The sequence below is a fragment of the Tiliqua scincoides genome, chromosome 8 (assembly GCF_035046505.1).
Source record: "Tiliqua scincoides isolate rTilSci1 chromosome 8, rTilSci1.hap2, whole genome shotgun sequence".
Lineage (NCBI taxonomy): Eukaryota > Metazoa > Chordata > Lepidosauria > Squamata > Scincidae > Tiliqua > Tiliqua scincoides.
The window spans coordinates 56,365,287-56,392,041 of record NC_089828.1 but is presented as its reverse complement, the minus strand read 5'-3'; the positions used below and the strand labels follow the sequence as shown (position 1 = coordinate 56,392,041).

Below are 26,755 nucleotides of genomic sequence, written 5' to 3'. Positions count from 1 at the left end.
AAAAAAAAAGAAAAAAAGGAAAGGAAATACAAAGTTGGGCAGAGATCAGTGTACCTCAGTGATATTTCAACCACGAATGACCCATGTGTGTGCTGTAGGTGTCATTTATTAGTAGGGCCATTGGGAGATGTGAGCCCCCCCCCCCCACCAGCAATGTGGTGTGCCTTGTCAATTATAAAAAAAAACAAAAACTGATGGTGTGCCTTGACGGTGTGCCGTGAGATGAAAAAGGTTGAAAATGGCTGATGTAGATCTATCTTGGTGTTTGTGGTCAGGGCTGGTCCATCTGTAAGGCTGCCTGAGATGGTGGTGGATCTGCAAGCACTCTTTCCTTCATTCTGTTTCCTGCCTTCACAAAAGGAAGAGGAAGTGTGGAGATGAGAGCAGAAATAGATGAGAGCATCTCTAGGCTAGCTCTCTATCATTTCACCTTACTTCACTGTTTTCCCCTCTTTTAATCAAGGAAGTAGGAAAAGGTGGAGTGGGGGATACAGCAGTTGATGTACTGCTGTGTAAAGGGGAGCAGTTTATGGTTGGTTTCAGAAAGACTGAAAGAGGTGCCAGGTTGGATGCGTTCAGAAACCTGAGATTTGGGACAGGGCCTGGTGATGATGCAAGCTTGATGATTGGGGGGGACCACCTGCTATCAGAGTTGGCCAGTGGGGTTCAAAATGACCTGAGATTAACTTTGCTGTCTGTCTGCCTAAAGGAAGACAGAAACTCCCCTTCCTCTTCCCCCCCCCCCCAAAAAATCTGGAGAACCAGAGGCATTTGGGACAAACTGGCAACCCAAACTTCTGAATCTGTATCCATATATATATATTTTTTGCAATGAACAGGTAGGAAGTGGGTTGAGTGAATATTGCTCTCGTTGATTTCTCTAAAGCCAAGTGGCACGTGACTGATAATAATAATAATAATAATACAGGTATTTATATACTGCCTTTCTTGGTCTTTATTCAATAATAATAATAATAATAATAAACTTTATTTCTATCCTGCCCTTCTCCCTAAAGGGACCCAGGGCAGCTTACAACATATTAAAAACAGATTAAAACATAATTTAACATATTCAAGACTTTATTCAAGGCGGTTTACATAGGCAGGCTATTTAAATCCCCGTAGGGATTTTTACAATTGAAAAAAGGTTCTATCTTTCAAGAACCACAACATTCAGATGTTTCTTTCTGATCTGGTTTCACATTCTGGCCTCCATCCATCCTCCCACGCTCAGAGCAGATGGAATAACTCGGCTCAGCTTGTCAGCTGCCTCAAGGTTGCACGGTGGCCTCGAACTAGCGACCTTGTGGATGTTATCTTCATGCAAATGGAGGCTCTACTCTCTAGACCAGACCTCAGGAGATGCTGAAAGGGGGGCTGATTTGATCTTGGCGGTTGAATTCTTTCTGAGATCTCCTGCAATTGTACAGCTGATAAAGTGGGAGAAACCACTTTCCCAGTTTGTAGTGCCAGCGGGAGAGGTGGGACGTGTCTCTCAATGAGTATGCAATGTGCAGATTAAAATCAGGTGGCGAAAGGTGGGAGAGTCGTAAGAGTGAAGAGCCAGGTGTGCTTTGTCAGAGATAAATAAGGCACAGCCCTTGGCGAGTTGGAGTACAAGACAGGAAAACCTATTATTGGTTGCTGAAAATGGATTGAGTTCTGGTGGGCAGAGACTGGATTGTCTCATTGTCCAAAGAAGCTAATGTGTCTGCATCGAAACGAGAGTTGCAATGACCTTTGCAAAGAACATGGAAATTAAATCCATCTTTGCCCTTCCACTGAAGAGGTAATTTCTATAAGCACAGCACTGCTGGATCAGATCAAAGATCTGTCATCCAGCAACAACTTGTCTAGTTCCCTCTGGAAGCCATTGAAGCCCATCGCCGTTGTCGCATCTGTGGCAATGAGTTCCACAAGTGTTTTGTGGTATTCATCCTGAATCTCCTGCTAATCTGTTTTACTGAATGTGCTCGTTTGCTATGTGAAGGGAATTATTTTACATGGAGCAGGGTTCAGCTGTGGGACCCTTCCCCTGTGACCTGACATGGTATAGTTCTGACACTAGGCCTGTTTTTTAACAAGATCACTGAGAACTAGGCCTGAGCTAGGGGGACTTCAGCCTGGACTTCTTGTACAAGGCTGCCAACCTCTGCATGAGAAGCTGAAATCTAACAGGTGAGGTTATGCAAGATGTGTGGGAGTAAGCACTAGGGAATGCTTCCCTTGTTGGATTCTGCCTGTTGGCTCTCCGTTAATGACACAGGAGCCTCGTAAGGAACTACTAGCAAGCTCATTGCTCTAGCCACTGCACTCCACTGCTGTGGTATACACCTGAAAAACAGAGTTCATCTAGGCAAAAAGAGGGGTTCATCTTAAAAAAGAGGGGGAGCTGTGCAACAACAAAGAGAATCAAAGCGTCTCTTCTCCTCTGAACATGTTAGGCAAATTCTGACTCCTCGAGCACTTCTGCTTTCTGAGTAATACTTGTTGGTCTCTTACTTGGCAGAATGAGGTCTCCTTTGAAACCAAAGAAGTCAGCACTTTGATCAGCAGAGAATGTTGTCCGGGGAGGGAAGGATGCAAAGTGGGTTCCGTTCATCAGGGAGGTAGCCAAAATCCCAGCGCAGGTAACCCGCAAAGCACTGCCTGGTCCTACAGAAAATGCCCCGTTGCGTGTTTTCAGGTGAGGGGGAGAAAAGCTCTGCTGGATCAGGCCCCAGGGTCATCTCCTCCAGCAGGGACCAGCCAGATGGCTTCTGGGAAGTCCACCAACATAGTGCAGAGACATCTGACCTCCCTGGTTATGTGCCCTTCTCAGCATCTAGTAGTCAGAGGTATACTGCCTCTGTGTAAGGAGGTTCCATTTCCAACAGTGATGAGAGTCTAAGAGTGGTAGCTGTATTAGATGCTTCTGGAAGTCTACAAGCAGTGCATGAAGTCAAGCAGAGCTTCTGCCATTGTTCTATTCAGCAACTTGCACTTGGGGAGTTTAGTGAACCTGAAGGTCTCGCTTAATCATGGCCTTCTCATCCTCCATGTATATATGTCACCCTCTTTTAAATCTGCACAGGTGAGTCATCTGTTGATATTTGATATTGATATCTAAGAACCAGGGTGGTGTAGCAGTTCAGAAGTTGGACATAGGCTTGGAAGAGCCCAGTTCAAATCCCAGCTCCGCTGTGAAGCTTCCTGGGTGACTAGTCTCTTATCTCTCAACTTTGCCTACCCCACAGGACAAAAGAATTGGAATAGCACTACTTTGCACTACGAGATTTGGGCCCAAGTTGCGCCCCCTGTTCCTTCTGGTGCACGCCTGCCTTGTGTGGAGAGCAATCTTTTCTCCAAGGTTTAGAAACGCACATTCCTCTCCAGCATGTCTGTGCAAATGTTTTTATAGCCTGAAGGCCATCTGCAGTTACTTTGCCATCATTTTTTGCTTTCCCACTTCCTGTTTAAAAAAAAAGGGAGGGTGGGAGAACGAAGCCCGCCACTGTTGCCGGCTGCCGAACGGATATGCCGTACTTTGCATGGCTGCTCGCATACCGAAAAGCACGGCTGGTGGGGCACCAGGGAAGGGGGAAGTGGCGGATGGAACGCAATTCTTTTGGGGGCTCTGGAGGTGCTGAGCGACGCACGAATCTCTTTGTTAGGTAAGCTGGCTTCTCTGCCGTGCCTTCTCTGGTGCTGAGAAGGGGAACCATCCTCCTTCAGATGCCTTGGCTACTGCTTTTCCTCCTTTCTGGAGCCGTCCAGCTGTGTTCTTCTGGCCAAGCCTCCTGGAATGCTGGCATCTTTCTGCGACAGCGCACTGGCTCACTCAAATTGTTCCTCCTCGCTCCAAAAAAACCTGGCTGGTTGCTCAGAACCGCCGTAAACCCAGAAGTAATTGACGGTGAAATCATCACGTCACCGCAGTTACTTTCAAATCAGGCAGTTCCGGGGGTGATTTCCGATGTCACAGGCCTGGATGCCTTAGCTACGCCATGAAACAACTGCCAATTCCTTCTGGGTTTGCGGTGTGCTTGGAGCACTTTTGAGCTGCTTTGAGCACTGTTGGGAGTGTGAATTGGCACTCCTTCAGGGCGTAGTACCTGGGGCAATATACCCCCCGCCCACCCCTTTAGCTATGCCACTGCATTGTCTTCCTCAAGAGCAGGCTCAAGGGTTGGACAGTGACTATTCCGGCAGCATTTGGTCAATTGACTGGCCAGATGTGGGCTAACGAGGACTAGTCATGTCTTGTGTTGTATGTGCATTTAGGGATGTGCGCACGTTATATGACCACAGGAGTGCCTCGTACATGTGTTCCTCTTTTAAAAGCATGACAACCGTCCCCTGAAAAGTGGTCCGTGTATTCTTGGTGTGGCCAGTTGACCAAAAATGACCTGGTAGACAGAGGGCAAAGGTTAACCTTCAGCCATTTTGGGGCACCTTCCCAGTAACCAGATTTCCCCATTTTTCCCCCCAGGGACCTGCATGTTGTGACCTCACCAAGCTCCGCCCCCCTCCAAGGAATCATAGGGTTTTTGATGCATAGGGTCTGGCAACCTATGACATGCTGCATTATGTATAATGAATAGAGCATGTGAAGACGGCAAGATCAGCTCTGGATTTGAGGGTGCCCTTGGCAAGGTACCCTCCAGGTCACCTCCCCCTCTGAGGTTTACTGGGCAGCGATGGGTCTTTTTTGCTCCTCTTGGCAGGCTCTGCCTAGAGGCTGGTGTTTTTTCCGGGGCACTGGTGAAAACCCTACGGTTACCGGAATGATGCTGTGTTGGGGAGAGAGGTGGGAAATAGTGGCCTGGCTGCCTTCGGTGGAATAAACTCTGCAAGACTTTATAGCCATCGTAACAGTCGGAATGGCAGCAGCCGCGACAGGAAGTCATTAAGGCATGAGTCAAGGCTGAATGAATGCGAGGGAGACCTCTGGCGGGAGTCCCAGTGGCTGACGTAAGGGGGGTGGGCAGTTGAGACCTGCAAGAAAGCCAAGAGAATTCCAAGATGGGTGCTTGGACCGGGGAACTTCTGCCTGCAAAGCCCCACTGAACCTTGGCTAGGTCCAATGGTTTGCTTTTTCTTCCACTCTTGCCTCTTACCCCTGAAATCTTCACTTGGGTGTCTTTTCTCTCTCCATGTCTCAGAAGATGGACTACGGGCTCCCTCGTTCAGATGTCTGACACCGCGGCACCAAGTAATTGATTGGAGGCCAACGTTCATCCTGTCCCTTCAGCCCTGAAAGACCTGGGCACCATGCTGAAGCCCAGTGGACTTAAAATCCCCGGCAGGGCTGGGAAGCACTCCAGCCCAGTTGGGCGACCCAGTGGGACAGGGACCACTACGGCCACAACTGCCACTGCCACAAAGGAAGGTAAGACATGGGGGTCTGTTCGCGGCTGACTGGAACGCTCTTTGGGATTGCCGGAGTTTCTCAGTAGTGGAGAGGAATTCCTGATCTTGCTGCAAGAAAAGCTGAACCGTGGGGTTTATAACTTGAGCACAATGTGTCTGAATCAGGGCAATGTTCCTGTATATGCAGGGCGCACCAGGAGCTAGGGAATGTGTTCAGCTGTTGCAAATGTTTGCTGAACGTATGAAGTTGTCTTAGAAGCCCCTTGGCTTCCATAGCCCAGTATTGTCTACACCAGTGATTTTCTGTGGTTCTTCTCTATGGTCTTTGCCTCTTGTGGTCACTTCTGGGGGACTTTTCTGGGTTCTCTGGCTCTATCTCTAGGGCAACTGTCTGTAATAAAGAATTGTTTGTCCCTCCACTAGCTGAGGACAATCCATTCCTACAAACGGTTGCCCTGGAAACAGAGTCACAAAACCCAGATGAGTTTTTCAGCTTCTGCGGCACACCTGCAAGCCTTTCGGGGCAGACTGGTTGAAAATCACTGGTCTGGCAGTGACTTCCCAGGGTCTGGGACGAGTTCCTTTTTGGTGCTGCTACTGGAGATTAAACTGGGATCTTCAACTGTTACCCTGCACATGCCCAATCTCATCTGATCTTGGAAGCTAAGCAGGGTTAGGCCTGGTTAGTACTTGGATGGGAGACCGCCTGGGAATACCAGGTGCTGTAGGCTTATACCAGAGTCTTTTGAGACTGAAGGTTGCCAACCAATCTGTGCGTTGAACTGGCCCAGTTCAGTTGAGGAAGCCCATGGGCAGGAGGGGAGGAGAGATGTCAGCCCTCCCTCTGCACTGGGGTACCAAGGGCAGAGAGACCTTGATGGCTCTAAGAGCACCTGAACCGTCTCCTTCTGAGATGACTGAGAAGGTAAAATAAGGGCTGTTCAGCTGCTCGTGCCATCTCTCACCCTCCAGTAGTGGGTTTCCTTCAAAGCCTCCCCCCCCCCCCGTGTCACCTTTGTCTGCTATGTAATTGTGGAACTCCTTGCCATAGGATGTGGTGATGGCAACTGGCCTAGATGCCTTTAAAGGAGCATTGGACAGATTTATGGAGGAAATGGGTGGGTGTGAGTACATGCATGAGAAAGTACCATGGGGTCCTGGCAGAGAGCTTTGCCTGTGGGTGAAGCCCCAGAACCTGAGGCTGACTTGATGAAGCCCTGGTCTGACTCAGTCTGGTAGCTTCCTGTGTTTATGAGAGCAGCGGCCCTTCCCCAGCCCTGATGATGATGATGACAGAGCAGACAAAGATTTGATTGGCACTTGCAAACCAATGCATGAAATTCAAAACCCCCCACCTCCTCTCCTCTTCCCAGATCAGTTTAGAAGACACCCCCTCTCCAGCATCTGTTTTGTATTGAACAATCCTTTTGAATTTTTTTTTCCTAGGGTTATGAATCCAAACTTGTCCCTGTTTTTTCCTTGTTTACATCCTGGAATGTTCAATTAAGAAGAAAAAAAAAAGGTTTCTTTTTTAAAGAAACTCTCTTCTCTCCCCCCCTCCCCTTTAAAATAGCAGCAGACACTTGGTACAGTGAATACTGTTGATCCCCAGGGTGTGAAATGAATCTTGCACAATTGGTTCTTTTATTGCCTTTTAACGTACAGTAGCTCTTTACAGTTTCTGGTCAAATATTTGAAAAAAGGAGGAAAAAAAAGAGACAGCGTCTTTTGTTTGGCCGCTTACGTCCCATGTCAGTGGATGCCTGCCAGCTGCTGAGTCCTCTTGGAGGTCTGTTGTGCCCCCTGATCCATCAGCAAATTCAACTTTTTTGCAAACTCTTTTAAAAAAAAATCTTTGTGCACAATCTCTGTGTGTGAAAAATTCCCAGTACGTTCTCCAAGGTAATGCAGAATTGGTTTATCCCATCAATTTCTTTGTGCTTTTTTCTTAAGCTGGATGCGAAAATTTTTTTTGTAATGATGCTTTGAGCAGCTGATCTCTTGCAAAACTATTTATATCCCAGCTTTTCCCTGCCTGTAGGGAGGTGTCCAAGGCAGCTTACAATTTTTTTCCCTCTCTACCTAGTAGCTATCCTGTCCCCAGTCTTAATAAAAACCTCTTCAGGATACATATTCTTTAATTTCTTTATATTTTCTCCACGAAATCCAGAGTGGCACAGAAAGGGCAACTGTTTAAAAGCAATCATGGTTTTAAAAGGCAATTAAAAAAGAGAGCCGGGAGGGTGTAGTAGTTCTGGTGTTGGACTGAAACCTAGAAGAGCCAGGTTCGATTCAGCCCTGATGCAGCTCAGGAAAGGGGAATGCTCCCCTTTCTAGTATAAGTTCCTCTTTCTCCTAATCACTTTGGGGAGGGGGTCTCTGAACTGCCCTCACCTGTGATCTATTCTCGAAGATACTTTTAAGCAGTACTGGAGTTGTGATTAAGGGGGCCATTCAGAGGGGTGAGGTGGGTGTTTAGGATTAGGAAAACAGAGCAGGTTGTGCTCAATCCTGCCCCTAATTGCACAGAAGGTGGGCTGGTTTGGGGGTGTGCACCATACTGATTTACTGGCAGCCTTTAGAAAAATGGGAACTTAACCTCCCTATAATAAGGTGCTGGGGGAGGCCTTCCTGATTCAGAGCTTCCAGCAGTCATGCTCTGGGGATCCCCACCATCCATGCTCTGTGCTGACCACAAGCCTCAACGTCTGTGTTGGCCCCTCCAAGAGTGCCATCGAGGCGGCAGCACCGTCTGGAAAGACCAGTCCAAGAAGTGCTCTAAGCCCCACAGCTCAGAGGCTTTTGAGGTAGCTCTTTGAGGTTCTGTGCTGGAAATATTATCAAGGCACCTCCCCAAGAGCCAAAAGTGGGGACAGTATCTTAACCAGTATCTAGAAAATGGGGGCAGGGGGACCACACTTGCCAGCTGCCCAGCTGTGATTCAAAAACAATGCGCTCCGGAGGGGGCTGTTCTCTCACCCCTCTCTGCTCCCCAGCTGACAGTGCCGTATTTGTTTCGGCACTAAACCGAGCCAGGAGGCAGATTCTGCAGGAACGTTAATGGATGGGGCTGTCTCTCAGGCCTCACAAACGTGTATTTTATGCTTCACAGTGAGCAGCTGGGCTTTCAAGCCAAAGGATTTCTCCCCTCCCAGATCCCCGCCTCCCTTATTTATGTTTTTGCCTTCTCTCCAACTTTTGGTAGGTGTGATCTGTCTCTCTTACCCCCCGGGTTCTCCTCGCCACGAGCTTGCCCTGCGGCCTTATCTGCTCTGGCCACACTGTCACGTGGTTGGATCTGAGGAGCACTGTCATCGCCCATCTGCAAGTGTGCCCTCTGCAAATGGGGCTTTAAAGATCACATGTGATTTGGAGACTTCTCGAGAAGTGGGTGGCAACTCGGTTGCAAAGGCTGCTGATGAACGGTTTTGAGGTTCTTAGGGCTCTGCTGTCCTTGGACAGGCGAAGCTGCCTATTGACGAGTCAGTACAGCATGGCCTGCGCTGGTTGGCAGCAGCTCTGCAGGATGCTCAGGCAGAGCTCTCTCCCAGGCCTGCTTGGTGACGCTGCTGGGGATTGGACCTGGGGTCTCCCGCATGCAATATGCAGCGGGCTCTGCAGGGGGTGGGTCCTTTCCAGGACTCCCTTCAGATACCAAACACAGATGGTGAAATCCGTCGGCCAAACAGGAAGCGGCTTTCAGAAGCCTCCAAAAGGCCGTGCGCGACCTCCCCAAACCTCAAAAGGCCTCCCGGGCATGACTGGAGGTTCCTTCTGGTTGCAGCCAGGAGGTGCTTCTGGGAGATGTGGGCTTGGCATCTGTGTCGAGTTAAATCTCCAGGAGCCCATGGATAGGGAGGGCCCAGTGTCTCCTCTACCACAGATCTCCAATCCCCCCCACCAAACATTTTGCCTGAAGTTCTTGTTCTTGGAGAGATGCTTGACCAAAAACATACAACCTCCTCCCCTTGTGTCCCCTCCTCATTTTTTTTTAAATCCAGTTGGCATTTGAGAAAAGTCTGGTTTTCGTTGTCTTCTGTCTTTTCTCCTCCACCAAGGCATCCTTTTTCTCCGTCTCCCAGATAACCATGGAAACAGGGCAGCTCTGTTGGCGTTCTGCTCTTCTTGACAGCTGGCATTCTTGGCACAACCGTTTTGCAGGACTAACGGGATTAAACGGTAGATCCTGCGGCCTGTGGGAAAGTTGGGGCAGGCAGCCGGGCCGTGTTCGGGCTGCGGTGTGGTTTTTTGAGTTGGGTCTTCTGTTCTCTTTGGACAGAGGAGATTTTCCCACTGATGGTTGTCTGCAGGCCGGGTTCCAGCCGCAGGCTGCTGGTTGAAAGCTGGTACCTTTTAAAAGGTCAGTCATGCTTTGACTGATATGAGCAGAAAGCGCAGGGCACCAAGTGGAGCAGAACACCTTTTAGCTTTTGATCAGGGGCATAGCTGGCAGCGTTTTAGCCAGGAGACTTTTCTGGGGGCTGGTAGGAGAGTTGTCAGGTTCACTTAAAACTTCTTTACAGAGCCAGAGGAATGGTCGGGGCACAGTGTCGGTTAGGTAGAACTGAACAGAGTTGGCAGAGGTGAACCTGTTCAGTTGCTTCTTCATGTCAGTTCTTTATTCCCGTCTTTGCGCATTCTGGGACTCCATGCGTGAGCACAAGTGTTGGGCACAAACGTCTGAAATGGGGTTGCCAGGCAGGCTAGATGCATTCAAAAACCTGAGATTTCTGAGGCAGGAGCTGGTGGTGTTGCAAGATTGCCAACCTTTGAGAATAGGGGAGGTTGGGGTTGGAGCCTACCGGCAAAGTGGTGGACCCAGAGATATGGCTTTCAGCTACAATCGGGCTGGAAGACATTCTGTGAGTGATCGGTCATCCTTGATGCAGGGTTGTCTTCCTTACTGATAGATGTATTCTAATAGATTCTTGGTTTTTTACAGGATCACCGTCACACAAACAGGGTTCCAGTTCTGCAGCTGCAACTGAGAAACCGCAGGGGTCAAAAGTCGCGGAGGTGGGGGATGACTTCCTGGGCGACTTTGTGGTGGGCGAACGCGTCTGGGTGAATGGCGTGAAGCCGGGCGTGATCCAGTACCTCGGAGAGACCCAATTTGCCCCTGGACAGTGGGCGGGGGTTGTTCTGGACGACCCAGTGGGGAAGAATGATGGTTCCGTGGGGGGAGTGCGCTACTTTGAGTGCCAGCCGCTGCAAGGGATTTTCACGCGGCCTTCCAAGCTGACCCGCCAGCCCACGGCGGAGGGCTCGGGAAGCGATGCCCATTCCGTGGAGTCTCTCACGGCTCAGAACTTGTCGCTCCACTCGGGGACCTCCACGCCGCCTCTCTCCACCCGCGTCATCCCTCTGCGGGAGAGCGTCCTCAACAGTGCCATGAAGACGGGGAATGAATCGGGCTCCAACCTGTCTGACAGTGGGTCGGTGAAGAAAGGCGATAAAGACTTCCGACTTGGAGACCGAGTCCTGGTGAGTCTTCGGTTACTTTTGTTGGATGCTGGTGGTGCTGAACTTGTAAAATGAGAGGGGTGGGTTTAAGACTGAAAGCTGGAAGTTCAGTGGTGGTTGCTCAGGATCTGGCATCAAAAAAGCTCCTCCCCTAAAATAGGGCCAGCCTGACGCGAGCCATTGCTGTTCCCCCCCCACTTTGCTTTGCCCCCTTGTGCACTGCCTGCCATTACAAAGGTGACTTAAAAAAGCAGGAAGTGAAAGTCTTGGGGAAGAATGTGTAGTGCAGGGGTGCTCAATAGGTGGATCGCGATCTACCGGTAGATCGCGAGGCCAAATGAGTAGATCGCGGAGTGCCGACCCCCCCTTTCAGGTGCCTCTGGGAGGAAACACCGGGAGTAAGGCCCATTGTACTCAATGGGCCTTACTCCCAGGTAAGTGTGGCTAGGATTGCAGCCTCACAGCCTAATCCTAGGCATGTCTACTCAGGAGTAAGTCCTGTTATACTCAGTGGGGCTCAAGGTACACCAACATACATTGTACACATAAATGTTATATGTTATGATGGCGCGAACATTGTAAAAAAAAAAACTCTGGCAGATCTCCGGGCCTTGCTGGGTTTCAAAGTAGCTCTCGAGCCAAAAAAGTGTGAGCACCCCTGGTGTAGTGGCTTAGAGCAGTGGTTCCAAACTTACTGCAGTCACAGTGGTTCCATTGCCTGGCTTTCCTGGGCACTGCCGCATTAAAATGCACGTGATCTTGCATGATTCAAGATGGCAATGCCTGGGAAAGCCAGTAAGAATCGTCTGCTGGGGACATCCTGTGGCGCCCTGTTTGCTCACTGCGGTGCCCTTGGGTGTCCCAGTTTGGGAACCACTGTCCTGGAGTATTGAGGCACTCTGCGCAACTACTTGGTCTTCCCACGTGCTTCTTCTTTTTTAAAATCAGCTTAAAGGCAGGGACAAGCAGGTGGGAGACTGGCCAAGATGGTGGTGGGTGGGTATGGGGCACCTTACAAAATCTGCTGCTCGAGGAGTCTGCCTTACTTGTTCTTATTAGGGGAATGTCTGTAGTCCAGTCCCCGTCCCCCCCCAAAATGAGGTAAAGTTTCAGATGGGTGCTTAAAAAATATTAGCTTTTGTTCAGACAACACCATCTCATTGACTAGTTGGTTAAATAACTGGATTTAAAGAAGTCCTGATGTATTGGGGGGAAACCAATGGTGGCCTCTTGGTGGTAGCAAATGAAACGAACTCTGGAGGCTTCAGGGAAAATAAGTAAATAGGTAAATGAATAGTGAAAGGGCAGGTGGTTTGTTACTCATTCTTTGAACTCTTTTTTTGGAACTAATGGCTCAGTTAGATGCACTTTCTCATTGGTTCGGAAAGCAGAATGCACCCCCTCCCATTGACTGTCAGTTACGGGGACCAACAGGAATTCTGGACTAGTTCAATCTTTGGTCTGATCCGACAGGGCTCTGCTTGTGTTCTTATGTTCCAAGAAGGCTCCCTTTGAGAGTAGAGTACAATTGGTGGCACCCCAGTCCTGTGACTTCTTGCCAGAAAGACTCAAGTGTTGGCTTTAGGAACAGGGTAAAACCGTTTTGATTTTCGAAAGCTGTTAACTTGGTTGTAAGCAGGAGAGCCGTAGCCTTAATCTTTTGTCATATTAATTATTTGATTTGTTTAGGATTTTATGGTGTTTACTGTTTTAAAAACAGCGTGTGAGCCATTAAAACAGCATGTGGGCCGCTGCAGGGAATGGGAGGTCTGTGCCATCTCTTCCTCTTGGTATACATAAAGGTGCACATCCACTTTGTAGGGGGATCGGGGTCGGGCACGTGCAGCTTGGCCATTCCCTGTAATGGTTCCTTGTGCTTGTGTTTACAAGGGAGGAATTGGGGCTGAGAGCAGAACTGATGTGAAAACCTGCAGAAGCAATCTAGTGGAAACAAGGAGAAAGGGGCAAGTTCTTGTCAGTATGGTCCATTCTCCTGTAGGCCTCTTGGAACAAAGGTTTTGCATGTTTTTCTGGAGGGTAAGGTGACCAGGGTTGCAGTGGGTTCCTGTGAATGCCACTTTGCAACTCCGGTAGGCCACTTTGGGGTACAAGAGGCTGGACTAGATGGGCCCTGGGCCCGATCCAGCAAGGCTCTTCTTATGATCTTATGACCTCTCTGCCTCCCCTTGCATCAGACATATGGAATGAAATGAGGCACAGCCCTTCCAGGTCTGCTGCCGCATGAACCAAACGCCCAGCGATGCCAGCCAAGCTGAAGACAAATGTGCTGAGCTGTACAGCATAAACTCACTCTAATGCCACTCCCCTGTCAAAGGAGCTGCTGCCTTGATTCCTCTGCAGGGCACAGAATAATTGGCAGGCCAGTAGCGCTGGCAGACACAGCCTGCTCAGCTACGTGCCGGGAACTGCTTTCTGATTGGTTGGCAGCCAAGGGTCCAAGTGACCACCTCTTGTGCCGCTCCTGGAGAGCTACTTTCAGGGGTGTCAAATACATTTCGTATAGTGGTCTGGGTAGCATTTGTGGTGCCTGCTAAGGGCCGGAAGTGATGTCATTAAGCAGGAAGTGATGTCATTAAGCAGGTCATTGCCAGAAATAAGCACTTTGTTCTCACCTAGAAACTCATTAACTGCAAGTGACAGGAGAGAAAATGTGCAAATCATGATCATAGTTTCAAGATATGGGAGAGCCCAATTATCATGTGGGCCGCCCTTCCAGCCGTGCTGTTACTTTGCAGTTCAGCAGCTAAGAGGTGATCTGCAAAGTGACACCTCAGCAGAAGTGGCCCTGCTGTTAGAGCAGAATTGGGACAGGTCAGTTATGGGGGCTGGATAAAGATCTTTATGGGAGGGGCACATCTGGCCCAAAGGCCTTATGTTTGATACCCCTGGTGTAGACAATACTGAGCTAGGTAGCCCAACTGTTGGAAGGTATGGAAAGCAAGAAATAACTATATTAAACAAATAGCCCATTTGCTGTGAGACTCCAATCATGGAAATTTTTTCTGCGGTGCAAAAATGATGGTTGAGACTCGTGGCACAATCTGAGAATCACTCAGGAAGTTGTTGTGACTGATGCTCTCTGCAGCTCTAATTTGGGACACATGGTCTGTCTTCCCGTCTTCCTGCCAATGAAGCAGGGACAAGCTTTCTAGATCGTTATTAAAAGTAAAAAAGGATTTAATACTTTGGTGTATTCACAGATGTGTAAACCAATCGCCTGATTTTTCTCATTGTGGTCATTCAGTAGATTGTGGTGGAGTATGCTGGTGGAGCTTTGTCGAAATCATTGGTGATTCTGATGAGTCATCAAAGTTCTTTTGCAGTCCCCATTGATAAAAATAGGGGCACCCTGCTAACATTTCACTCCATGAGCCCCACCTAAGAATTATGCATTGTTGAGCACTAGCTGGGCAGAGAAGCTGCCTTGCTGTGTCCATCCAATTCAGTATTGCCAACGCAGACTGGCTCTTCAGGGTTTCAGACAGGGATCTTGATTGAGCTTGGGACCCTCTGCATGTAGAGCATGTAGAGAAAGAATTCTGCCACTGACATCCATTCCCATCCCCAGAAAAGATCTGGCTCAGCTGAATGTCCCCATCGTGTACACACCAGTATAAATTGAGTGTGAATGGGATTCTCTCTGTGCAATCTAGAATCTAAAAACCAGAGTTCCCAGTTAGCAGCACAAGAGCCCTAAATGAGTCTCTGTGGTATGCATGTCAACAACATTTGATTTCACACATGTAGTTCACCTCTCTAGTATGTTCGCTTGCCCTGAACCTCTAGTGAGAATCAGGCAGAAGTTATAACTTCAAAATTCATCTTGGTGGCTGCAGTATGTGAAATGCCCCCATAACTTTTATCCCGTATGAGCCTCTTCCATAATGTTTCTTTGCATAGCAGGGACTTGCTAAGGCACTCCTGTGATTTAAATCAGGGGTGCTCACACTTTTTTGGCTCGAGAGCTACTATGAAACCCAGCAAGGCCCGGAGATCTACCAGAGTTTTTTTTACAATGTTCGCGCCATCATAACATATAACATTTATGTGTACAATGTATGTTGGTGTACCTTGAGCCCCACTGAGTATAACAGGACTTACTCCTGAGTAGACATGCCTAGGATTAGGCTGTGAGGCTGCAATCCTAGCCACACTTACCTGGGAGTAAGGCCCATTGAGTACAATGGGCCTTACTCCCGGCGTTTCCTCCCAGAGGCAACTGAAAGGGGGGGGGTCTGGCACTCCGCGATCTACTCATTTTGCCTCGCGATCTACCGGTAGATCGCGATTCACCTATTGAGCACCCCTGATTTAAATCATATGGAAGAGGCCTCCAGTCTTTTTTATTTTCCCGTTCACTGACTTTTATCTTGGTCTCTGGCTGTGTTCAGAAAAACCCTGTTCGGCTGCATGAAGCTTTTTACTCCATTAAGGAAATAAGGGAGTAATTGCTTTTTGGCTCTCTTTTGAGCTCCGAGTTGAGGTTTTCCTTAATGTAGTTGAATGAAGAAGTGCATTAAAGCGCGACTGTAGGGCACAATCTTTGGCTGGTTGCTATTTTGTGCTTATTTCCAAGTCATTATTAGGAGCTGGAACAGAGGGTTCTTGGTGCAAAGGCAGGAAGCGCATAAGATGGCATGAAACCGCCTTTCTCTGGAGTCACTGGTCAGAATCAATGGTGTGTCCTGGCCAGCACTGTCTGGCAGTGGCTCCCAGAATCTCAAGCCCTAGTCTTTTCCAGCCCTAACTACATCTTTTAATATAATATGTTTTTATATAATATGTGTGTGTACTCACACCTCACCCCCCCCCCCCAAAAGTGTACTTAGCTGAATGACTGAAATCAGGACAGTTCCCTGTCCTCAAAGAGCTCATAATCTTAAAGAAAGGTGCAAAAGAGGTACCCACAAGCAGGTAATAGAAAAGTTGCTGTCCCCTGCTAAAACAGTGGTGTCTTGTGACCTGGCTCTTAAGCAAAGCAGGTGCTCTGCCTCCCAGCTTCGGATGCTCCTGATGAAGCTGCCTTCTACCGAGTTTTGGCTCTTGGTGCATCGTTTTCAATGTTGCCTACACTGACCGACAGCATCTCTTCAGATTTTCAGATGGGATCTTTCCTAGCTCTACTCGGAGACACTGGGGATTGAACCTGAGACCTTCTGAGCAGGTGCTTTACCACTGGAGAACAGGCAGCCAAGTGGGCCACTGTGAGATATAGGGAGCTGGACTAGATGGGCCTTTGGCCTGGTCCAGCGGGGCTCTTCTTATGTTCTTAATCTTAGGCCATTTGAAGGTTCCTGCTCATTCTCTTCCTTTACCACCCCAGTTAACAGATCGTTGTCCCATTTTTTTCAAGGCTTGACAATCTTGGTGACATCCCCATAATCCATCTTAGGATTTTGGGTGCATTTGACCTCATGACCCTAGACAGCCAACTAACTGGGCGAAAGTGGGAAAAGAAGCCACTTTGGCATTTTGAATGTAACCAGTAAAGGGATGAGACAGAAATTCAAGTTTTTTCAGCTGGCTTTAACTGGCGGGGCGGGGTGGGGGCTTTAATGTAACCTATTTGCTTTTGGGGGGAATGATTCTATTTTACAGATTAGCATTTATAGTTAACTTGTTATAAACAAACATGATTTGTGAAACTGAGGGGCAATGTGACAGAGATTTATCTTTTTTTTTTTTCCTCAATTTAAAAACCTTCAGGTCTTTAGCCCCCCGTCATAGGAAAGATGCTTCAATGATTTAGGTTGCACTTTTCCCACAATATTTGCAAGTTCTCTTCATCTTGATTTCTTGACTTTTGAGCGCGCGTAATGTGAATCAGTGGGATTTCACCCATAAACAAGGCATGGACATTTTCTAAAGCTCCTCTGCCCAGTGCAGCCTTAAACGGAGTTAATGAAATAAAAACACATAACACTGCTTTCTGCACCTCTGACTCTGGAAAGCACTGAAATCCGTGAACAAAATAAAACCATTTTCTCCCACCTCTACTTATAAGGCTGCCTGTCTAGAATAGGGATTGTTCTTAAGCCAGTCCCGTCCTCCTTTCCAAAGCAGGGTTATGGATTCACATGTTCATCCCTTTAGTGTAGCAGCAACGAGAGGAGAGTGTATCAAAGAGCCTTCCAAATGCACCCCTCCGGCTGCAACATGAAAATAATCCCTTTGAGAGCCTGGAGAGAAGAGAGAGCCTAGAATTATCAGGCCTCGTAATTGTGAGGTTGTCGCTGCTGCAAGAACGCCCACCCTTCTCTTCACTGGAGGCGCATTGAGCGCAGCGCCTTGACGGAATGCGCTGCAAGCAGAACGTTAGAGAGAAAGGCATGTTTGACTGCTAAACGTTAGTTGTATGCAGGGTTCAAAGTCCAGAATCTGACTCCAGCACTCACGGCTTGGTTCAGTACCAATTGGAAGTGTTCCTCTGGGCATGTACAGAGTAAACCCCCCCCCCACTCACACTAGATATCCTGTTTCCTGGGGGCGAACTCTGTTTCCTGGTCACTTTCTAGTTGGAGAAATGGAGGAGAAATCTGCTACGGGGGGGGGGGGGCAGGAAAGGGATATGGCAAAGTAGCCGCCATCTTCAAAAATGTGGTTTGAGATTACGTTTTGCCTCCCATTACGTTTTGCCTCCCATCTGTCTGAAGAAAAAGACACAAGCTGGAAAAACAAGGTAGTTCTTTGCAGAGTGGCAACCCAAGCATCGCCAATAGATATCGGTGCTCTTTGAAGAAATACCTTCTTGGTTCCCTTTGAGACAGCATCTATTAATCTTCTGCACAGACCTAGAGAAAGGGCCCTTTCCTTGCTCAATGGTCATAAACGGTATTTATTCTGTCAGTGCTCAAATACCTAGTACTGAGTGCATTGATTCCAGAGCCATCGAACCAATCAAGATTTAAAAACCAAACAAACCCTTAATACGCTGATTGGATCAGTATTGGCAGTTGTAGCTGGCTAGAACAGGCAGGCTGGGGGGGGCGATACTGTTTGCTTTGGGGGGAACGGATTCCTATTTACACAGTAGCACCTGTTTATCATGGCCAAATAAATCTGCTTACTGGTCAGATAATACTATAGATAGAAATAAAATTTCATATCACCCAATAGCTGTCCCTGCACGGCATCCAACAGCTGGAAAGTTTCAGGAGCTGAGTTCTAGCAGGGGCTTGGCATTAACAGGACTCTGTTGTTGGCACAGAAGTCTGCTTGCTAGTTCCTTCGTAGCAGGCAGAGAGGAATGAGCAACTGCTTTTAATAGCACACGACCGTGAAACTTCCATGTGAGCTCAGGTGGGACCATAAACTTAAGCCGAAAAGACTAGACTGACTTCCACATGTGCAAAGGCTTTTGTGCCCCTCCCGCTGTCCGTGCAGCTGCGCACGGGTGAAAAGGCAGAGGTGTGGTTTTAAAATGTGCTTGTTCTGTGTTTTAAAACTGACTGAGGTCCCTGAGGGGATTGGCTATCACATTTCAGCCGCCCAGCATCTTCTGTGCATCCTCTCTGATAGATGGCTTCAATCTCAAGTGTGCCTTTAATTCTTCATAGTTGGAGGCAGTGGAGCTCTGAATACTGGTTGCAAGGGAGGGCTGTTTGCCTCTAGGAAACATGAGACAAAGGCATTTGGTGGTGGGAAACAGGATGTCAGCCTACTTGGGCCTTAGAGCTGATCCAGCAAGGCTCTTTTTATATATATATATATAAAAGTTATAGTTATGTAAGATCTAGACTTTGGAATACGATATACAGTGCCATGGGCTTAACATTCACAGATTTGAATGACCTTGGAGACTGAGTCCACAGCTGGAGAGGCTCAGAAGGTCTCCCAAACACAACTGCAAGGCACTTCAGGTTTGCTGACACGAACCGGATGTGCCTTCCAGTTGTACCCAGGAGGCCGGGAGGCCATGTGTGGGTTCCGGAGGGCCAAGTAAACCCCCGGGTAAACAATTGCAACACCTCAAATTGTGGCGTGGATGTCATTATCCATGGAATTCGGTATCCACAGGGGGTCCTGGAATACCGAGGACCCACTGTAGTCAACTCTTGTCTTACAAGAGGGCTACATTCCAGAGCCAATGTGTAAAGCTAAAATTGTGTGTGCTCCGAATTGCCTTGAAAATCCCTTATATCTGGGAAATATTTAAAAATTACGAGAGCCAGGCGGGAACTGGAAACCGACCAAAGAATAGTAGCTTCGTTCTCTGATCTCGTGCTCAGTCTTGAGCATGAAGGGCAATCCTAACCAACTTTCCAGCACTGACATAGCTGTGCCAATGTGTGGCATGTACTGCATCCTGCGGTGGGGAGACAGTCAAGGGGGCGCCGTCAAGGTAAGGGCATGTTTGTTACCTTGCCTTGGGGCTACATTGCGGCTACGTCAGTGCTGGAAAGTTGGTTAGAACTGCGCCCTAAGTAAGTGTTTAAGTAAGTGGAACGGTGGAAAGAATCACCTGCGCTGTTTAAACTGTTGGCCTTTTAAACTTTTGAACTTAAACTGTAGCTGGCCAACTGCATGAAGCTGAATCCGCACAAGTCAGCTGCATCCAAGATGAGGTGCAATGGTACCGTTATTGAAATGGACCCCGTTTTCACTTTGGACCACACATAACTTTCGCATCTCGCTAGATGTGTGTCTTTTAACAAGTATGTTTGTCTTCCCCTTAAAATGTCTTAACAGGTTGGTGGGACGAAAACAGGTGTCGTGCGCTACGTGGGAGAGACGGATTTTGCCAAAGGGGAGTGGTGTGGTGTGGAGCTGGATGAACCTTTGGGGAAGAACGATGGAGCTGTGGCTGGAACGAGGTACTGAAATATGTGAGGTCTCCAGTGGTCTGTGTGCATGGACTCGTAGATCGGTGCGTTGCTTGTCATTTTTGTGTGGCCTTATTGAAACAGGTGGAAGTCAGTAGAGACTAAGAAAAATTGGGCCAGGCTGTTTAGGATTCTGAAGGAGAAATGATTTGAGATGCCTCCTTTCGGCTGAGTCAGACCCTTGGTCCGTGGAACTCAGAATTATCAGCACTGACCGGCAGTAATTCTCCACAATTCCAGACTGGAGATGCTGCCGCAACTTGAATCTGGGACCTTCTGCAAGCAAAGCAGATGCTGTGGCCCTCCGCTTTGACCCTTTCCCAGGTGGGGCAGACGATGGCAGGATTAGGACTGGAGATGTGGCTGATAAAGTACAGTACAGTTGGGCACTGAGATGGTGTCAGGAAGGTGAGTGGGTGGCATTTCTATTGGAAAAGCACTCACTCGCTCTGTCGTCCTGCTATGGACTGACCTCAATGAGAACAACATCTAGACATATATTTTGGATTGGATAGTTATTTACGTATTTTTATGTTACGTTTTGGTTTGTTTTTAATTCTTTTAAAAATCAGTGTTGGATTTGTGACGAACAGTGGGGTTTAACACATTTTTAAAAATGGTGCCAAGTCAGAGGAAGCTGAACTTGGGAGAGGAGACCTTTTTCATTGGGCCTGGCAGTCACATGGCTTTTGACTTCTTTGTAGGTCTTTTTCCTCGGCTACCAGCAAAAGTGTCTGTTGTTGTGTGTTTTTTTTGAGATTTATAGACGTGGTTTGGAAAAGACGGGCTCAGACAGCTGCTTGCCAAGAATTCATTTCCTCCTCTGGGTGGAACGTTGCTTCAGGCTGCTATATACTTGGCTTGCACCCCCTCCCCTGGCAGCTGTCCCAGTTGTCTGGCTGCCTGTGCGCTCTCAGGGCGACCGTTGGGGAGCAGCTGCTCACATCTGGGACGACAGAGTGCCTGCAAAAGTCTTAAGTTGGCTTTTCCGTCCTTAGTGGGGACAATATTACCGGCGACTCCACAAGCCCTCATCGGGAAGGGGGTCATCGCCCACATGCACAGTGATTGTGTTTACAGCAAGTGGGGTCAGGGCTCAGCTGTGTGCATTTTGCTTACATGTTTGTAAACTGTCTGCGCATCTGTTATAGTGCCAACCTGTGGTGCATGGCACTTTGCAAGAAGTGGGGAGACAAGTCCCTGCCCCAAACAGCTCACAATGTAGAAACAGGTAAAAGGGAGGCAGAGACAAAGGAAGGGACAGGTAGTGGAGGTGGAGATAAGGGGGTGGCAACATCACACAGGGCAAGAGTACCTGGAAGGCTGGCGCGACCTCCACTGGGCCAGGCGCAGCCTCCAGGTGAGGCATTGTGGCACTGCCCTGCCCTGCCCGCGAGGTTCTAGGTTCCTGGCACTTAAGTTCTAGATCAGACACCTCCATGTCTTATTTGTGTTGTGAAGTGCACTGCTCAAACTCTTGCCATTTGGGTAGAAAGGTGTATTGCCTAACACAAAAAATGTAGCTTCCATGACTGTGTCTCCAGACCAAAGTGAGATATAGAGCAGGGCTTCCGATGAAGACCTGAGTAGGTTCTTTGGGGGAGAAGCTGCTTTCTGTTTAACCAGGGGTAGATTCAGTGTTTGTGTTTGGGGAAGAGGGGCCATGAGCACTATCTTAACTCCAGAGCCCAGGTTCACCAGGCAGGTAGACGTAGGCTCCAGCCTAGTCTAGTAGCCCAGATCTACCTGCCAGGTAGACCTGGGCTTCTGGTTGAGCTTATGGCCTCTATGGCTGTTTGCTGGGCAAAGACTTGGGCTTCTGCCTAGACTTGGAACCCAGATCTACCTATGAGGTAGTACTGAGCTCCCTGTTGAGCTTATGGCTTCCATGGCCATTTGCTGGGTGGGTAGACCTGGGCTCCTATCCAGACTTGGAGCCCAGATCTATCTGGCAGGTAGACCAACTCACATTCCAACTTGGCTCTATCAGCCACCAGTTCCATGCCCAGTGGGCATTTCCCTGGCTCCCGACTTTGCACCCCACTGGTGCAACAGTTTGGGGGGACCACATAGCCATGCCCCCCCAGCCATGCCTGCCCCCTTGGATCTGCCCATGTGTTTAAGTGAGAGGTTAAAAACCTTTAGACTGGAAGGGAATTAGAATGTAATTTTGGCTGTCGTCTTCCTACTCCAGATACTTTCAGTGCCCACCCAAGTTTGGCCTCTTCGCTCCAATTCACAAGGTCATCCGCATCGGCTTCCCTTCCACCAGCCCGGCCAAAGCCAAGAAGAGCAAGCGCATGGCCATGGGCGTGTCGGCCTTGACCCACAGCCCCAGCAGCTCCTCCATCAGTTCTGTCAGTTCCGTGGCCTCCTCTGTCGGGGGACGGCCCAGCCGGAGCGGGCTGGTAAGGAAACACTATTGTTTGGGAATCAGGTTTTGGGTTGTTGGAAACCCAAGTTCTGGAAGTGTTTAATGATTGTGGGCATCATCACCGAAGTGTACGTGCAGTTTATTACACAGGGACGGAGAACAGAGACGCGCATCCCCGCGCTGAAACGGTTCATCTCCTCTTCCTCCCCAGCTGACGGAGACCTCCTCACGCTATGCCCGGAAGATCTCGGGCACGACGGCCCTGCAGGAGGCTCTAAAGGAGAAACAGCAGCACATCGAACAACTGCTAGCCGAGCGTGACTTGGAGCGCGCCGAGGTGGCCAAGGCAACCAGCCGCATCTGTGAGGTGGAGAAGGAGATTGCCACCCTCAAAGGCCAGCATGAGCAGGTGGGTGGCCTGAGTGGGGACTGGCTGGCAGAATCCCACGACGGTGGCAGTAATAACTCTTCACACCTGCCTGGCGCTTTCTGACACGTGAAAAGTGCTTCGAATCTATTGTCGGTGTCATTCTTACAATCCCCCTTAAGGCACTTGAGTCATCGTATCCCCGTGGGGAAGACTGAGGCTGGAAGCGGCTTCTCTTAAGTCACCGAATGAGTTCATAGCAGAGATGAGATCGGAACCCAGCAAGTTCTGATTCAGCCTTGGTCTCTCTAAGCCACTAGGCTACTCCAGCTTTTGAACTTGGGGAGTTTGGAATGTGATACATCTTGAGCCACACGCCCTGTTTAGCACATGTAAGGTGGAGGAGAATCAAATGAGAACAGGCACCCCCACACACACACAGCCATAGATCTCGTACCCACCAACAGGTACACATGGGTTCTGAGTGCATACACATGTCCATTCCCAGGCATTTGAGGCTTTGTATTTGTGGAGCAGGACAGATTGAAGATATTGTACATTACCTGCTTCACTGTCAGCTTTATCAAAATCCCAGGGTAAGATTTTTGGAGCCTATTTTGGCTACCCTTCAAGGGAAGAACACACATATGAAATTGTATTGGTTACTTTCCGATTGTGACCCATCAGTCACCTATAGTGTGGCGTTGTTTGCTGAAGCTGCCAGAACTATTCATGCCAACTACCTGGGGGAAATAGCGGTAGATTGTAAAGGAGATTCCTTAACATGATGGGTGCAGGTGCCTTTTGTGCTTGATTTTGACCTCATTTTATCATTTTATCATTGTTTGTATCTTGATGTATTTTTGGATTTACATGTTTTATCTTATTGTGATGGCTATTAGCTAATACAATAAACGATCTTTGACTTTGAGTGCATGCACACCTCACGTGCCAGCGGCGCTTTTCAGTGGGAGACTCTGCCTCCCCACTCTGCCAGTGGGAGACTCTGCCTCCCCACCCACCACACGTCCCTGGCACCCACAGTTTCAGTTATCCACAGCCCTCCTGCAGCACTCCTTGTGTTCCATTTTTTTCATTAACAAGCAGTTGTGTTTCTTGCTTTTACAGGTGCTGCAAGAGGAAAGTGACAAGCAGGCAGGCAGCCTTTAGGCTGGGGGCCCCGGAACACTAACAGGAAGCAGGAACCGTCTTGCTTCCTGTTAATATTTGCTTAGGCTGCCTGCCTGCCTGTGGCACTCCTCTTGCAGCGTTTAAAAACACGCGATTCTGATTGCGATGCTTTTGGTTTTCGTAGTATATCGCTGAAGCGGAAGGCAATTTGCAGCGAGCGCGGACCCTGATTGATGTTGTCCAGAAGGAGAAAGCAGAACTGCTGAACCAGTTAGAAGAGGAGAAAAGGTATTGGTGGGGAGGTTGGGCCTGGACTCAATACACCCCTCCAGTGCTCATGTGAACACATGTGCCTGGTCTCAAGGTGTGCGGCTCCAGGTATCGTTGAAATATGCAAAGGGCTTTTATGGTAGTTGAGCTGGCTAAGATTCTGCCTAGAATAGGTGGAGTGGCTTTAAAGTCAGAGAAGGGCAGGCAAAGCTGTTTGGTGGCTGGGAGATGAGCTGCAACTGGTCTTAGAGAGAGGTAGTGTATGGGAAATGGGCCTGGGGAGGGAGGAGGCAGCGTCAGAAGCCTGGAGCTGTCCAAAGGAAGTAGCAGGGCTTCAGGAATCCGAGGTGCATGAGAAGAGCCCCGCCACCAAAGACGTGTGTGGTCTTCCATCCTGTAGTGGCTGCCTTGAGAAAGTCCACAGGCAGGACAGGAAAGCCGCAGCTCTCCTTCATTTAGATGTCCACGTTGTTGGATATCCAGAGGTAGACTGCCTGTCTCCATGTAGGTTCTACTCCTAACTCTCTTGGTTAAGAAGAACACTTCTAGTGGACAAGGGTCTGCCTAGGGTTCTGTCTCCCATATAGTGGCTAGCTAGGTGGTCCTGGGAAGTCCACAAGCCAGGCATGAAGTCACCAGCACTACTCAGGTGTATGTCTCCCATATCTGTTTCTTGGAGGTAGGCTGTCACTCAACCCAGAGCTCTCATGTAGTCGTTGCCGACCTCTCCTCCATTGATCGGTTAATCCCCCTTCTGATGTCCTATGCCTGAAATGGCCATTGTGTCATTTCCTCCCCTCCCCCCCCATGTAATGTTAAGGTAAAACTTAATGGATCAAAGGGCAAGAATCTCCTTCCAGGTTCTATTCTACAGCTGTTGTCAAATAGCAAGCAAGGTTTGAATTGAGTAACTTAAATCTTGGTCTCAACATTTCCTGGTCTTTTCTCTTTCTGCCGCAGGAAAGTAGAAGACCTGCAGTTCCGGGTGGAAGAGGAATCCATCACAAAAGGAGACTTGGAGGTAATCTGTGACCCATCTGCGTCTTTAAAAAAAGTGTCCACCTCCTGTGAGCAGGGATGTCTAGTTCTCTCCTGGGGGCTGCCTGCTGGCCTAGATCTGTTTAATGTACTCAGGGCAATGATACATTGATCCCGTGGTGCAGGAGGAAGAAAAGATGGGGGAGGGGGCAACTAGGGTGGACTCAGTCTCCAGGTGTGTGTGTATGGGGCTGAATGTATGTTAGCTGTGCCCTTGCAAATGCTCCCCTGACCTCCTTTTTTCAGGCCGAAAGCAGGGGAGCACAGCAGCAAAGACTGGGGGGGGGGTCCCTTTTCAAGGGGATAAACCAAAAAACGAATGAGGCTTCTTAGAGAAGCTGAGAAAGGATGGTTGCAAGGAGAACGGAGTGGTTCTTGGAAAAAGCATCCTTCCCCACCCCACTGCGTGTTGAGCCAAATGATTATGGAGACAGTAACGCACCTATGAATGTTGGACAGAGGCCAGCAGAGAGCAGTCTTGAGTGAATTGGGGTCAGGCTTGTCGGAAAAATGCTGTCATTGAGAATAGCTGATGGGCACCATGGTGGCAGTCGGAAGTCTCAGATTAGTTGGGGTGAGTTGTGCCTGTCTTGGCACGTGGCCCCTTCGTGAATGAGCAACCTGTGGGTGTTATTTTTATTTATAGACCACTTTCGAAAGGGAGTATTTCACAAAGTGGTTTGCATATTAAAAAATAAATGGGCCCCTGTAGGGCTCATAATCTTTAAAAAAAATACAGAGGAGACGCCGGTAACAGCCATTTATTTTTCACATTTTTATGTTGCCCTTCCTCCAAGGAGCTCAGTGGTGTACATAGTCCCCCTTCTCACAACAATCTTGGGGGGTAAGTGAGGCTGGGAGAGAGTGACTGGCCCAGGGTCGCTCAGGAAGCTTCATGGCTGAAAGGAGAACTGAATCTGGATCTTCCAGGTCTGTGTCCAACTCCCAAACCGCGACACCATCCTGGATCTTCCCCTGCCAAATATAAGAGGACACCACTTTAGAGGTGCCTAGTTCGGAAACTGAATGCGTTCTGTCCTCACAATAAAGTCTCAGCAGTCTGTAGTGGGGAGAGCTGGTTGTTGAGGCAACAGATGTTCCTCAGCCCTCATAAAGAGGTTGACAGAGGGACCAAGAGGCAGTCTGTGTAGTTCTGCTGACCAAACATCATACAGAATGTGGTGTTGATGGCTGATATTAACAGCTGGGAAAGCAGGAGGGATCTGCAGGTGTTACTAGATCCCGGTTTCATTTCTAGTAGAGAAGCAAAAGGAGGACTCGTTTTGTGATGGTCCGCTTTGTCGTTTCATTTGTGCTCCTTGGAAGTGGTTGTGGCAGGAAAGGTGACTGTGCGATCCATATTTATTTGCTCAGGGATTTTTGCCCCACTTCTCTCCCCCAAAGGGACTCTCGAGGCAGTTTACAAAATGTTCAGTAATTTTTTTTTGAAATAATAAGAAAATGTGAAGGGGAGGTAAGCAGAGCAGTTCAGACTATTTAAAAGCCAACTGAGCTTCCGTAGCAACTCAATTTGGTATGTACGGAGAGCATCAAACAATTTGGTATGTTCTGGGACGGGGGGCACTTGAGCTTAACTAAGCTAAGGTGTTCCTGCTTGGTGGCAAACAGCTGGGAATCAGGGGGCTGGATAAGCCTCAGTGTGTTTCACAACCTGGGGGTTGCAATTGAAGAGACCCTGCCATGTGTGTTGTGTCCCGTCCCCCGGAGTCTTAGAGAGAGAAGGAACAAAAAGCAGGGCCTTGATGGAGCAATCTGTCTGCCCACTACATTCAAGAGAGAACAGTGAATTGTTTTGATAATGTTATTGGGGCCGTTGACATCCCCAGTGGAGAATAAAAGGAGGGTCAGCTGAAGTAGAATTTACAACAAGGCTCTTGTCATCACCACAGGCCTTAA

At 48.7% G+C, this 26,755-nt stretch overlaps 1 protein-coding gene and 1 pseudogene across 2 annotated transcripts in view; both read left to right on the top strand.

Moving 5' to 3' along the window:
• Window positions 1-5,219: 5,219 nt before the first annotated feature.
• CLIP2 (CAP-Gly domain containing linker protein 2) overlaps window positions 5,220-26,755 on the top strand; it is a 39,204-nt gene continuing 17,668 nt past the window's right edge. Inside the window, exons 1-7 of one of the 2 annotated variants that reach the window (XM_066636077.1) lie at window positions 5,220-5,371; window positions 10,295-10,836; window positions 19,525-19,649; window positions 21,853-22,066; window positions 22,244-22,441; window positions 23,715-23,818; window positions 24,761-24,821. In XM_066636077.1, the coding sequence (XP_066492174.1) occupies window positions 5,254-5,371; window positions 10,295-10,836; window positions 19,525-19,649; window positions 21,853-22,066; window positions 22,244-22,441; window positions 23,715-23,818; window positions 24,761-24,821 (1,362 nt within the window). In that variant the 5' untranslated portion in view covers window positions 5,220-5,253. Of the gene's footprint in view, window positions 5,372-10,294; window positions 10,837-19,524; window positions 19,650-21,852; window positions 22,067-22,243; window positions 22,442-23,714; window positions 23,819-24,760; window positions 24,855-26,755 lie in introns of both variants that reach the window. The other variant, XM_066636076.1, reaches the window with a different exon arrangement.
• On the top strand, window positions 5,967-6,083 carry LOC136659549 (5S ribosomal RNA; annotated as a pseudogene).